General features: G+C 36.3%; 1 protein-coding gene across 1 annotated transcript; it reads right to left on the bottom strand.

The window, feature by feature from the left end:
* Positions 1 to 464: 464 nt before the first annotated feature.
* LOC115719649 (lysine-specific demethylase JMJ26) lies at positions 465 to 13,283 on the bottom strand. Its single transcript, XM_061107359.1, has 13 exons — positions 12,514 to 13,283; positions 11,980 to 12,070; positions 11,741 to 11,882; positions 11,427 to 11,490; positions 10,585 to 11,344; positions 9,337 to 9,666; positions 7,534 to 7,872; positions 6,593 to 6,665; positions 6,427 to 6,512; positions 3,938 to 4,057; positions 3,617 to 3,678; positions 1,520 to 2,999; positions 465 to 1,449 (listed from the first exon to the last, which is right to left on the bottom strand). The coding sequence occupies exons 1-13, from the start codon at positions 13,050 to 13,052 to the stop codon at positions 658 to 660; spliced, it is 4,878 nt and encodes a 1,625-aa protein (XP_060963342.1). The 5' UTR covers positions 13,053 to 13,283; the 3' UTR covers positions 465 to 657.
* Between the last annotated feature and the right edge of the window lie 1,211 nt (positions 13,284 to 14,494).

The following is a 14,494-nucleotide window of genomic DNA, read 5'->3' on the forward strand; positions in this document are numbered from 1 at the left end:
AAGTTCAGAATGCAAAATATGATGAGGATCCCATTCGAGAGTAAAATATTTAATTATTTAAAAACAATTCTAATAAAGTCTACTAGAAGTCTCATATATCACTAGCCATCATAGTTCATTGAGACTATTTAACATAGTTCAAGGGTAGCCAAAGTATATGAGCAAAACACCTATGTATTCAAAATAAAAACTATTTCATCCACATCATAAACTCAAAAATACTCTTATCATAATTCAAACTCAAAAAGCACAATATTAACTATTAGTAGGCGAAAAGAGTACTAAAACTTACAAAAGAATTCTACGAGCAACCTAACTTGGCATCACAAATAAAACAAAAATCTAAAATATTATTTTGGCATAATGTTATACCAAAACAGAGAAGGATGCTTCTCAAGAAAAATGAATGAATGTTAAGATGAAGTAAGTTTTGTCAGCCGCAAAATTATAAAAAGACCAAAGCATTTGAATAAAAAGAAGCCTCATCAAGCACAAGCACCATATCCAATAATATATAACATATATATAAGTTATAACAAAAAGGGTACTCTTTTTTATGAGCATTGAGCACCAAAGATATGTCTTTACTAAAATAATATTTGTAGAAATACAAGCCCTTACAAAATAATAATAACAATAAAGCAAAAAAGCTTGGGGCTAAGAGTCAGCATCTCTGGGTCTACAGTTCTCAACCTTCCAACCCGCTACAGTCTGAACAGCAGCCTCTCCAAGGAAGGAGAAATCAAAATTCGGGTGTCGGAGCCATATGGTGTAGAGCAAGCTCTCGACAGTACGCTCCTCAATAGCAACTTCATCAAGAGCGGGAGCAGAGTTATTCTTGGCTGCAACAAGTGCAGCTTCGAGCTCTCCATTGCGAGTAGCCAAAGCTAAAATGCAATCACGCGAAGACTCCAGCTCTCTAAGTCCCTTCTCGATTTCACAACGCCCTTCCTCCTCGATTTTGGCTTTTTGCTCAAGATCACGCTCCAGGTCGTTTGTCTTCTTTGTGAGAATGGTGCAGTTCCTCTCCAGGCTGCAAACCTTCTTTGTCAACAAAGCGACCTGAGCCTCACTTTCTTCTGCTCGAGCTTTCAGGGCCTCGGCCTCAGCAGCACGGGCCTCAACTTCAGCAGATCGAGCTCGCAAAACTTCAAGCTCAGCAATCTGATGTCTCAATGTTTTGACTTCAGCTAAACGAGCTTCAACTTTAGCAACTCGAACCTGCATCTTTTGAAGATCAGCATTCTGACCCTTCAAGGATTCAATTTCAGCTTGTTGGCTTAAGCGTTGGACAGTTAACTCCTCTTTCTCTAAAGAAATCTGATTAAAAGACTCTTTGGCCTTATTTGCCAAAGGCTTCATCTTCAACAGCTCGTTCTTGAGATGATTCTTTTCCCCTTCGGCTGCATCACTGGCAAGGGTCATTGAGCGTGTGATCCCAACTGCCGCCTGTATAAAATAATGTTAGAAATGGGAATGGAAAGAACTGTGAAAACAACTCATCATATTAAAAGCTAACCAGCAAAGCATGTCTAGCTGTATAAGAGGTAAGATCAAAACCCTCCACGCTCGTAGCGATCTTCCACTCCTCTTTTGAAATCCCTTGAGACGCTTGCATGAAGGCCTTCCCATATTGTTGGGTCATCTCCAGCTGGTATTTTGAAAGATTCCTGCTACCACCAACAGTAGTTGAGTTCACAGAAGCACTCCCACTATTGATGGAAGGAAAAGCTAAGGAGTCAGCATGGTGATCACTCAGAGTTGTGCTTGTCCTAGTGACTGGTAGAGCAATAGGGATTGGTGAAGCACCTGGGGAGGTCAAAGGTGCAGGTGTTGTTGACGGGACAGAAGTTAATGACCTGGTCTGGCTCTTTGCAGGAGTAGAATCAGAGACTAGAGTGCTTCTCTTTTCTCTAGAGGCTTGCACAGAAGGGAACATGAGTTTACATTTTTTCTTCTCGTCCAAGAGGTTGGCAGAGTGGTTGGGCACAGAAAGGGCCGGTGTTGAGGTTAAGGGCACCTCGTGAGCAAGATCTGGAGGCTCCGGAGTAGCAGGAACTGGTAGAGTAATAGGGATCGGCGAAGCAGTTGGGGAGGTTGAAGGTGCAGGTGCTGTCAAGGGGGCAGGAGAAGTCACAACACCAAGATTAGTCAACCCGGTGGTTTGGCTCTTTGCGATAGTAGAATCAGAGACTACAGTGCTTCTCTTTTCTCTAGAGGCTCGGACAGAAGAAGAGATCATGAGCTCATATTTTTCCTTCTCATCCAAAAGGTTGGCCGAGTGATTGAGCACAGAAATGATCGGTGCAGAGGTAGTTGAGGGCACCTCGTGAGCAAGATTTGGAGGCTCTGTAGTAGCAGGAACTGGTAGAGTAATAGGGATTGGCAAAGCAGTTGGGGAGGTTGAAGGTGCAGGTGTTGTCGAAGGGGCAGGAGAAGTTAAATCAACTTCTCGAATCACAACACCGAGATTACTCTTGGTGGTTTGGCTCTTTGTGGGAGTAGAATCAGAGACTACAGTGCTTCTCTTTTCTCTAGAGGCTTGGACAGAAGAAGAGATCATTAGCTTATACCTTTCATTCTCATCCAAGAGGTTGGCCGAGTGATCGGGTACAGAAAGTGCTGGCGCAGAGGTAGTTGAGGGCGTCTCATGAGAAAATTTTGGAGGCTCTAGAGTAGCAGGAACTGGTAGAGTAATAGGGATTGGTGAAGCAGTTGGGGAGGTCGAAGGGGCAGGTGTTGTCGAAGGGGCATGAGAAGTTAAAGCAACTTCTTGAACCACAACACCAAGATTAATCGATCCGGCAGTTTTGCTCTTTGCAGGAGTAGAATCAACGACGACAGTGCTTCTCTTTTCTCTAGAGGCTCGGACAGAAGAAGAGATCACGGGCTTAGATTTGTTATTCTCGTCCAAGAGGTTCACCGAGTGATCAGGCACTACTAAAGAGGCCGATGAAAAGGTAGTTGAGGACGTCCCATGAAGAGGATTTGGAAGTAAGCTGGCATTTCAAATTTGTTTAAAAAACTACAATAGCACAATCAACATATTGGCAACTAAAATTATATTGATCGACACACTCAACATTTTCAAAAATCTCGATTAGAGTTGACACAACCAAAATCGAATAGACTAGAAATGATAAAGCAAATATGCACAAAAATGGCATTTGACAAATAACAGTACTGTTCAGATGGTAATACGGTCACGCATGAAAAATAAGAGCTGCCACAATTAATAGTCATACCCAACTACCTATCCAAAAAATAATAATGAGAGACATACTTTCAATTTTGCAAATATCGTGAGCATATTATAAGAACCTTCTTTACAAAGTGTTGTGATTAATAAATTTTTTCTAATTTACATTCTGAATCACAAGTAAAAAAGCAGTAGGAACTAAAATGAACAGTGCAGTAGCAATAAATGCAATTTTATTCAGCATTGCAAGTGTTATTTGATTGATTAATTTGTTGACGAAAAACTTGTGTAAACAAACTATACCTCAAAAAAACTAATATATTTACACAAGTAAACCCATTAAGAAAACTATAAGCTTAAGGCAAGCCTTAGCTTTTTTTGCAATAAACATACATACAGAAAGTTATGACAAACTACCTTAGTTCTGGTACCAAAGTTTCCAAAGCTGAATTCATTGCATGAAGGATCATTTTCTTCACCTACTCGATAATGCAAGGTAAAAGAGTTTATGTAAGTTATAAATGTGTCCATAAATACACTGTCAGCAACCAATGCTCTACAAATGACACAAAACCCCTGCATGAAATCCCTCTAATGCGGAATGCATGTGTAAAATAAAGTGGTCAGAATATAAACAAAGAACAGCAAGAATAGACATTAACCATATAGCACCATCCTACTAGAACCATGGCCTTCCTAATACAATATTTAACCCTGAAACCTGGAAATATCACCTACCTGCAATTTGTCTTCCTTGGCAATATGATTTGAGGGAAGGACTCGGAATTCTTCTGCTAGTCGAATGCACTCACCGACATTTTCTGGCGAGACAAATTTGAGTGCAACATTTATGCAGGACTGTGCAAAAAATATCATAACACCACCCGTTATTTTTTAATGTTTCAAATGATAGAAAATTGGCAAAATCAGTATATTTGATACATGCAGCGAAACAGAAAAGAAAAAGGTGTGCCTGTTATGTTATTTATAATAGACAAATAATTAATGTGAATTACACTATGCCAGTGAAAGAACAAACCAACAATTACAAGTACTATCCATAAATTATTATTATTGATTTATATTGCAATGTAACTTTATTTTAGTTCAATAGTAATCGTACTCTTTTCCCAATAAAAAACAAAATTAGTATATTTATCAAGAAAAAAGTTGCACACAAAATATAAGTAAATCTGTCTCACCACAGAAACCACAAAATATAAGTAAAGTTACAACAAGGAAACAAAAAAAAAATACAACGAAAACGAACAAGTTATCATCCTAAACCCAATCAACTAAAATAAACTTCTCAGCCTCCGAACAATTCAGAGAAAGAAAAATGGTTAAATTATTTCTCGTTCATAATCTACACAGAAATTCAAAAGTTGATCTTTTCTCGGAAAGACTACAAAACTCTCTTTAGAGCACACAAGAACCAATAAGCACTCCAATTCCATAAAAGCTTGTTCTTTTTATTATTACCCCGAACAATTTTTCCATCCATGCAATCACAGTAATTTCTTGGAAGTGATTGAGCCATTCCCAACTCTGCCAAACAACCAGACAATGTGAACTAGCAATGAACTAAATTTTCCCAAGTAAAATTTGACTATAACATAAATGTTTTAGAATTTTTTTTTCCCATAACAGATATGGGCTTATTTATTAAGCACATCATATAGTTGAGTCTTCTCATGTAAATCAGTTTTTCATGACTTAACTCGCATCATTTGTTTCTTGAGGAAAAATGGACTAAAACAGTTTGGAAAAGTTGTGTACCATCTAAAATCAAAGAGTTTGGATGGCTATCAGCAATAGAGAAGCTGAATGTTCATGCGAAGTTACAATAGAGGAGGCCTTATCAGGTACTGTTTCCAGGGTGGTGTGTTTGCTGCAAGAAAAATGGGGAGACTAAATCCCATTTATTTTTTTGGAGTGTCCCTTCTCTCAATTTCTATGGCATGAGATGATCAGATAATTTGGTATACAATGGTGTATGTCTTGTTCAGGCACCCAATTGTCCCTGTGTAAATTAAAAGGGGGCAGGAGGATCTCTACATTGTGGACAGCAACCATTCTTGCTATCTTCTGGTTAGTCTGGTTAAGAGATAGCAGAATCTTTGAAGATAAAGAGGATGTGGCGGAAGGACTGTGGGTGAAGACTAAATTTTGGGTTGCAACATAGGTCTTCAAAGCAAAAGGATTTAGGGATTATCTTTCCTAGATATCTCTATAATGCATTATTCATTGTTTGTGTATGAAAACTGTTATTTACATCAGGGATAGTTCTTGTAAAGCTGTGATATAGCTAATTTAGGAAAGAAGTTATTACGTTTTATCAAAGAGGTAATTTTCTGATGTATCAATCTAGACACAAACTGTGTATATAAAGCTTTATAGGGTTCCCTTTTCCCCTTTTCAACTGTTTGATGTTGCTTTGATTACTTTATTTCATTTCTAGTTGTTGTCAGGTGCAATGAGATCAACTCTGTTCTCTCTTCTTTGTATTTTTCACTATACAGTTATAATAATTATTTTTTTGAAGCACACTATACAGATTAATACAAATATCAATGTATATGTATATTCAGCACATCATATATACTTCAAAATATTATGGGACAATATCTTCCTTTGGACAACCACTGCACAGAATTAACAATTCAAAAAGCATCCCCACTTAAATAAATTTATATGAGTAGTTGGGCATGTAACACATTATCAACTGCAGCTATAAACAAAACATCACTATGAAACATAGTAGTAGTAATTTTCTAACATATAAACAACAAACCAACTCCCGGAAGCCACAGCACAACATAAACATTGTAAAATGACACTCCAAACTTAAATGCATAAACATGACTAGATGTAAGCATGTACACAATATCAACTGTAGAAATTAACAAAACTTCATTATGAAAACATAGTAATATACCAAAGCCCTAGATAATAGGTAAATATGATATTTTCAATGCATACAATTTACGCCAACCTTCTTCAAGCTCAAAGAACTTATTGGATTAGAGCCACAAATTTAATTTAATGTCAAATAAGAACAGTAAAAGGTAAGAACTATCTTTTGCCAAAAACAAGCAGCATCCAAACCTTCATGATTACTAGTTAAATTTATAAAAATTAAAAGAATAGAAGCTTGTATAGCACCTGTTGCATCAATAATACAGTCACTTTGGTACAATAAACATCTAGATGTAGTCATTTTTTACCTTCAAATTTCTCACTTGATGGGGGCAGCCAGCAGGTATAAAGACAGCATCTCCAAGTCTTTGAACAAATGACCATGGTTCAATTCCTATTAAATAGCATACAAGCAAGTAAACCAGGTGAGAAGAATGAATACAACTATTCCACACACATTTGTAATGAACTAACCATATTCCTCCTTGAGTTTCCTTTTGTGCTCCATAGTCAGATACATAGTCTGGTCATGTATGGGGTGAATAACCTATGGCACCAAAACAAGCAATATATATTGAAAAAATAAGAAGCACACCAAAAAGTATTTACAAAACCTCAAGTAAATGAAGGGCCTACAATTATGCAAATAGAAACAAACAATAAATTAGCACGAAAGCTCTTATTGTGCTTTCCAACTTTGACGATTTAGAATATGAAAGAATTGACTCCGCACCTAAGCCAAACTCATTTGACATGGTTAAAGAATTCTGTAAGATTTTCAGGGCTGTCCATTTATCCTTTGAGTCATGACAGCCACTACAGACTACAACGATGCCTATAATGCAACACTAACAATCCAGCTCAGTCCTCGTTATATAAATAAGATGTCTTAAGGGCATTGGTCATTGGAGCAAATCAAGAAATGTTTGGTATTGACTAAGGATCCTTAGTTATTTCAGAACATACCAACACAGTTCAATAAAATAAAAACAAATAACGAAAGTATTACATAAAAATATGGTATACACAATACAGTTCAATATATTTACATACCAATTCCTTAGTTATAGCAATAAAAACAAATAAATTATTAAGCATGCTCATACTCTTCCATTTACATACTATAACATGGCAGAGTGGGAATGAGTAATGACCATGGTATTTATAATTTTGATAGGAATAACGATCTAACTTAAACAAATTCATTAAGTCTTGATGAATGGTAAGGTAAACAAGTCATATAATCCATTTGTACATATACAAAGACACCGCCAGAAAAGTAATTTGTATTTCTTAATAGTTAAAACTCTAGAAATACAAACAACCAACAAAGATTACAGTAAATCTTTTGAACCATCAAGCAAGATGAAAAACTTTCAATCTCACAATTTAGTAACCATTTACTGTGAAATTACCTTTTCTAATGGAGAACAATGAGTGTGCCTGAATTCTCTGAAGTGCTTTTTTAGATATTCCTGCAGCTTGGGTACATCCTCTCTCCTGAAAATGTCCCAAAGCGCACCACCCTCAGCCATTTCCAAGTTTTCCAACTTATTTCCACAATTTAGTAAGTGCTCAATACTATCATCACTTTTATCTTCAGTTTTTCTATCATTAACTTTGTTATCCGGAATTTGACCATTTCCAAAAAGTTCTCTTCGGTCTTGTTCATTGTGCTTCCTTTTCAGGTGTTCTATAATAGTAAGCTGTTCGGGTGTTAAGCTCACATCGGCAGTGTGCATCAGAACATTCACCTAAAATTTTACCACGCAAAATAAATAATATTCATATTTAGAAAAAATACAGGAGAAAATACTACTGATGATGACCCAGATAATCACACAACCTAAGGCAAAAATTGCACAACAAGTGGTGCACAAGTGCAGAGAGGTGTGACAGACATTATAGTCAATGCACCTTGTAAACTATATATACGACATCTCAATTCAAAGAACTATATTCTATAAACATCTCGTAGAGAAAAATTAAATATTGTCCAGGAATGCCAATGTCTTCTCAGTGAAAATTTAGAGCTAATACATGATCAGATTTAACATTTTAGGCCAACTGCATGCATTAAAAATATATTAAAACAAACCTGGAGATATAAATAGCCTGCCAACTTAATATATTATAATCCAAAGCCCTCTTGGAGTATTTATATTATACAAATTTCACAGTCGTTCAAGAAACTATGAGCTGCAAACAAACCTTGAAATGTCTTTTGATCACTAATGATTAAATCATACAAGGACAAGGTATAGAAGATTCATAAAACTACTTCGGTATACAACTCAAGAGAGAGAGTAGGGGTGAGCAAAAAATCCAAAAAACCGACCAAACCGAATACACCGACCGTCCGAACACCGAAAACCGAAAAAACCACCTTCGGTTAAAACCGCCTTAACATGGTCAGTTTTAGTATCAATGGCAAACCGACCGATTAAACCGAGAACCGACCGATTAAACCGAGAACCGACCGAACATATATCTTATATATAATATATATTATTTTTGTACATATTTAATATACAATTTTATTAAACTAGTTTTACTTATATCTTTTTTATTTAAAGTCTCAATTATTTATTGCTTTATTTTATTATAGTTTGATGCATTTACATGTTATATATACACATTCATAAAATAATACAAGTTTTTTAATACAACTCATTACCATATTAGTAACACAAATAATTTGAACAAATTTAAAAAAATTTATTTTACATTATTTATTTAACTAAAAAAGTTTTATACTTAAATTATATGATATTTGATACAATACTCTAATTTTTTTTAGTTTTCAAATAATTATAAAAAATTTAAAAACTTATTTTTTTTAAAAAAAAAAAAATGAAGTTCGGTTACCGTGGATTAAAACGGTCGTTTTTTTTACATTTGTATAATGGTCGGTCGGTTTTCGGATTATAACCATGAAAACCGAAAACCGAATTTCGGATTTTTTTTGTGTAAAAAACCGACCAAACCAACCGTTGCTCACCCCTAAGAGAGAGTGAGAGAAAGAAAAACAGGGCCTAAAGGACAAATGGAATTCTTTAAAGTCAAGAAGTCACCCATCCATTTTTTTGTCCTACCATTCTGAATCATTAAATCACCACTAATTTTGCAAGTAAGTCAGGAAATAGGACAAAGCTACATATACTCAACAAAAGTTCTATGACGAAGATCAAATATGCATTTTAAGGATGGCAACATACCACATCAGACATGTCACAATGAAGTTTGGTTACAGAATCTCCTCGTCCAAGCTCTTGCTGAACACCGTAAGCAATGGAAGTCTTCGGCCCCATGTCAGGCTTTATACCCTTCTTGGGCAGTTTCACTGCCAGGTTTAGACAACCATAATGAGGATGCGTGTATGCCTTAAATGGCAAGCAACATATAAACTCCTCGTTATGACGGGGTAGACGCTCTTCAAATAAGCTATTTGGAGGCCAATCTTTCAGCTTCAGTATTTGAGGCCACTTTTTATAATCAAACCGGCCTTCTAAATACCCAGTAAAGAATTGGTGCATATTAATGTCTGCCTGCATGTCATTAGAAGATTTATATCAGGAATTCAAATCAGAATTGTCAAAAACCATGTCACATTTAAAATGAAAGCAATACAGATATACAACAGTCAAGATACTTATGATAAAATGTAGAATGTTGAAAATATGTCGACCAACTACCATTTACTCCTAGTATAGTTCTCAAATTTAAGAATATTACCAGATAATGAAAGCCTAAAGAAATTAGTATTTCCATCAAATCATGTATAATCCACAATAATTGAGCACTCCCAATAGCTCCTTTAAAATAGATTCTTCAAAAAAAAAAAATTAAAGAACCATGGAAAAATCATCTTCCAACAAATGATGTAAATTAAACGGGTTCTCTATTTTAAAGGATCTCTATTTTCTTCAAACTCTTCTCTACATGTGGAGAAGCACTATTCCTCCTCTAAAAATGTTTTAATAGTATTAAAAATATATTATTTAAATGATATAGAGAGGAAATAGAGAAAAGATACAGAAGTTGATGTATGTGTAATGTAAAAGTCTGCTATAAAATTGAGTTAGAGAAAGTAGAGTTTTAGTGGTGTATTTTAAAGGATGTAGCAGAGAAGCTATTGGGAGTGCAACTTAATGAGGCAACATCACCTAACCTTTTTCTATTCTTTTTCTTGATGAGAAATGATGAATTATTTAGTGATACAAAAGAAGAAGAAAATTATCCTAAAAACATATATCCCAATCTTTATTGCCTCTTTTGTAAGAAAAATAGATCTTATATATTTTAAAAGGAAAAGAAAAATTAGATCATCTAAGAAATCACTACAAGCAAAAGTAATAGTAAGCAATTAGGGAAAAAAAAATATATCAATAAGCAATTAGAAACAAAACAAATTCAGTGGTAACATTATTGGTATTTAATAAAAGAAGTTCGGTAACAAAGCTAACCTCATTCCAATCCAAGCAATCAATTGCCTTGACTTGCAAATCTCTACCAGGCTGGCTACACTTCATCTGACGACATGCCTTGCCTCGCAAATGTTTACCAGGCTGGTTACGATTCATCTGACGACATGCTCGCCACATGACCAATGGTTCCCAGCTTAAACCTGGAGTAGTTTCAAGCACATTACTAACAATTACAGGTTCACCTCTACTCCAATGGTACCTGAAATGTTTTAAATCCTCTTGTTGGTTTTTTACGGCTGTTGGACAATACAAATAATTGTCATCAGAATCCTCTCGAGAAGCAGCCTTCCTTACTGTGCCGTTGTTCACATCACTCGCATTTCTAGGCCTAGCACTGAAGCACAAACACTGTTGCCCAAGAGTTTCAGGAATGTCAATTAGACTGTCAGTTTCTGCTATTTCTTCTCCATCCTCCACCAACTCAGCGAAAAAATTTTCCGGAAAAATGCACCTCAGCTCCAGGAGACTATCACTGCAGCCTTGCATGTCCTTAGGCGGGCATGGAATTCCTCCATCACCATTTGCTTTCCACTCAGATGTTGGCTTTACACTGTCTGAAGGCCGCAAACCAGTACCACCATGCAAGTACTCCAAGCCTCTGTTAATAAACCGAACAAGATCCTCCCCACCTCCCTGCAGGTGTCCATCTCGAATCTCCCGGCAACAAATGAGGCAAAGGTTATACGAGCATTTAGGACAGCTTCTATGAAAATCAACAATTGAAGTTCTGCAGTTGTTGCTGCAAAGAACGACTGAATTTGAGATAAGCAAATGACAAATAAACCTTTAAAGTTACGTGTTAGTTTATGCCGAGGCCCTACCAACACACATGATCTTTTACAGAGCAATCTGCCTCCTGTATCTTCAGTACTGATTCGGCTATTCCTGCCAATAGGAACACCCCATCAAATTTTCATGTCAATAATCTCCATTAACATTTTTCCTGTAAGCTTCAAAAAGGAGAAACAAAGGACCGACATATTCACTTCCATCTTAAGTGAAACAATCATTGTGCATTTGTTTCTCTCTTGTATTTTTCAGAGAGCTACACATATGACCTGAGAAGATTTGATACAATGTCCAATAGTAAAAAAGAAATTCCTCAGGAAGGAAAAATAAACTTAAGTTGATATACCATGTCTTTTAGCTTCCAGCTCTCTTTCAATCACTTGTTCAGCATTTAGTCTTTTCATAAACGGAAGAAGCTGTTCAAGTAAATACCCAGAATACATAAATTCATCATCATAACTAGGATAAAAAGAGTACCTCGGCCAAACCTGCAGTAACAACACTAAATGTTATGCAACTTCATTTGTAAAATCAAGTCATTTTAGCATTTATGAGAAGTGCTGAAAATGAGAAACTGACTATTACCGGTAAATTGCGCAAGCAAGTTGTGCAGTTACAGTTTCTGCGGCATACAGGACATGACTCAGCAATGTCCTCTTCAGGTATAGTAGGATACCTGCACAAGGCCATGCCCAATGAAAACAGCCACAAAAAAAAATAATTGACATTTTCAGAGACAAGATCATCAAAAATTCTCTTCATGAGCAAAATGTACATAGTTATTAGAATTACCTCTGTCCTGCAAAATCGCTCTCATACATTTTCAGTATTAATAATTGACATTTTTTCCATGGCAAATTGGCAATCACAACACAAGTTGTTATTACAAAAATCAATACTTTGATCTTTAGGTATGATACAACCACATTGCCTTCATTTTTGCTTCTGTAATTTATGTAAAGCTATGATGCTCAAACTCATTAAAGAAAAAAACGAGCTGAATCATCCGGTACAGCACAAACTTCTTTTGTTTACTTTTTCAATTTCAAGACCAATAAAGACGAAAGAACAAAAACATTAGAAACATAAGAAATCAACAAGTAGGAAATCAATGCATACCAGTTCTTTAGGCAAGGTATACAAAACCGTTTTCTCTTACACTGCTTACAACTAACAACCCTGCCTTTGTCGTTCCTTTGACACTGATGGCACATTAAGGATTCGTGACATTTCACACTCGACCCAAGGACTTCCGCCAGCTTCGTTTTCTTCCTCTTTCTTAGATCAACCGCCTCCACGGAACTATCATTTCCCTGACATTTCTTCTTTTCCAAACTTTGATTCAAGAGCTTCACTCTCGCGCGCTTACTTCCTCGCTTATTCCCAGAAGCTGAAGCTCCATCGCCGACCTTAATTTCCACACTCTCACTAACAGATGCCACCAGCTGCGCATTCTTCCATCTTGAACTACCCTTCAACTCCGGACCATCATATATCTTCTCTTCCAAACTTTCATTCAATTCGAAGCGCTCCCGTCTCTTCTTTATTCTTTCTCTCCGTCTCTTCAGAGAAGTTGAAACTCCATGACCGACCGCGTGGGCAGCTGAATCCCCCCGAGCTTCGACAACCTTCTTCTTCCAACCACGAGTCTCCTTCATTATCACCTCATTTCAGTTACTACTATGACTGTGTCTTATGTCTATGAGCACAGAAATACAGCAAGAATGGGATGGGAATTCCCCAATTTTTCAAATGGCATACCTACCTACCCACCATTTTTCTTCTTTTTCATGCCTCACCTCAAAAGAAAAAAGTGTCTTGAAAGAAACACAGAATTTGAAGACACAGTCCGGAGACTCCGAGACTGTGCACTAGTGCCTACAACTTAAGAAAATAAAAAATAATTGTTAGGTGTTGTTTGGTTTGATGTAATAGAATGGTAATAGTAATAGAATAAGGGAAATTTGATTTTTTATACTTATTAAACTTAAAAAAAAAATTAAAATCAATACATTTTACACTACAAAAAATATGTCAATTTTTTGAAAACTTCAAAAATACCCCCCTCATAACTCAAACCCTTTCTCTCTCTTCCCTCAAACTCTCAGCCGACTCTCTCAACTCACCAACCCACCACCCTCACCCACGGCAGCCACCACCCTCACCCACGAAAACTCCAACCCCTACGACCCTCACCCACGCTCAACCCACGGCACCCACGAAAACCCCAACCCCCGCTCAACCTACGGCACCCACGAATCGCCGCCCTAACCCCAACGACGGTCGAAGCCCCAGCCCCAGCCCCCTTCTCTCTCTTCCTCTCTCTGAAAACGATTGAAAATAAAAAAAAAAAAAAAGGCCTGGTCCGATGGTCGGACCATGGGGTCCGACCAAGCAAGGGCTTAATTGTGAAGGAAAAAGATTTTGGGGTTTATTTGTTAATTAAGAGACTCTGTATGGTCTAACTAATAAATAATATAAATGGCAATTTTATTTGATAATTAATTATAATTATTAAATAAATAGTTTTGACATTTATAGGATTGAAATTAGAAAATATAGTATTATTGAAAGAAGAATAAGTGGTTGAAATAAAGTGGTAAAATTGTAACTAGTGAGGCTCATTAGTGGTCGACCACTATGTGTAATTTTTGTCCATTATTTTATTCTTTTTAATCCATATAATTCAAATTTAAACCCTAGTTGAAATACTATAAAAAGGACATCATGCTCTCATCTCATCCAACTATTCACTTCAACCAAACTAAACCTAGTTTTCATTCTCTAACAAATAGTAGATGAGATACACCTTCTATAGTAATTTCGAGTCTCCTTCATTGTTCTTCATTAATCGAGCCATAGTGATAGAGTGACATGCCCACACATAGCAAGTCAAGTACTCAATCATAGTGCGAGAGACGGTGGTAATTGAAAAACCGTGTTTTTGCAAATGTCAGTTGTATATAAGAAAATATAAAAACTGTACGCGTTTGCAGCAGCAGAAAGTAATTCTGCTACAGCAAAACTGAACAGGCAGAATATAAAATATTTGCAGAAAAATAAATAACTTGACACAAGAGATTTATACGTGGTATCAGTG

The sequence above is a fragment of the Cannabis sativa genome, unplaced genomic scaffold (assembly GCF_029168945.1).
Source record: "Cannabis sativa cultivar Pink pepper isolate KNU-18-1 unplaced genomic scaffold, ASM2916894v1 Contig1, whole genome shotgun sequence".
Classification (NCBI taxonomy): Eukaryota; Viridiplantae; Streptophyta; class Magnoliopsida; order Rosales; family Cannabaceae; genus Cannabis; species Cannabis sativa.

What these genes read in the sequence shown, in the direction of transcription:
- LOC115719649 (XM_061107359.1), bottom strand. Translation starts at nt 13,052, where the DNA reads ATGAAGGAGACTCGTGGTTGGAAGAAGAAGGTTGTCGAAGCTCGGGGG. An exon ending in ATCAAGTGAGAAATTTGAAG is followed by an intron (nt 4,058 to 6,426) that starts GTAAAAAATGAC and finishes TTTTTTGCACAG; the next exon opens with TCCTGCATAAATGTTGCACT. An exon ending in CAGCTAGACATGCTTTGCTG is followed by an intron (nt 1,450 to 1,519) that starts GTTAGCTTTTAA and finishes TATTTTATACAG; the next exon opens with GCGGCAGTTGGGATCACACG.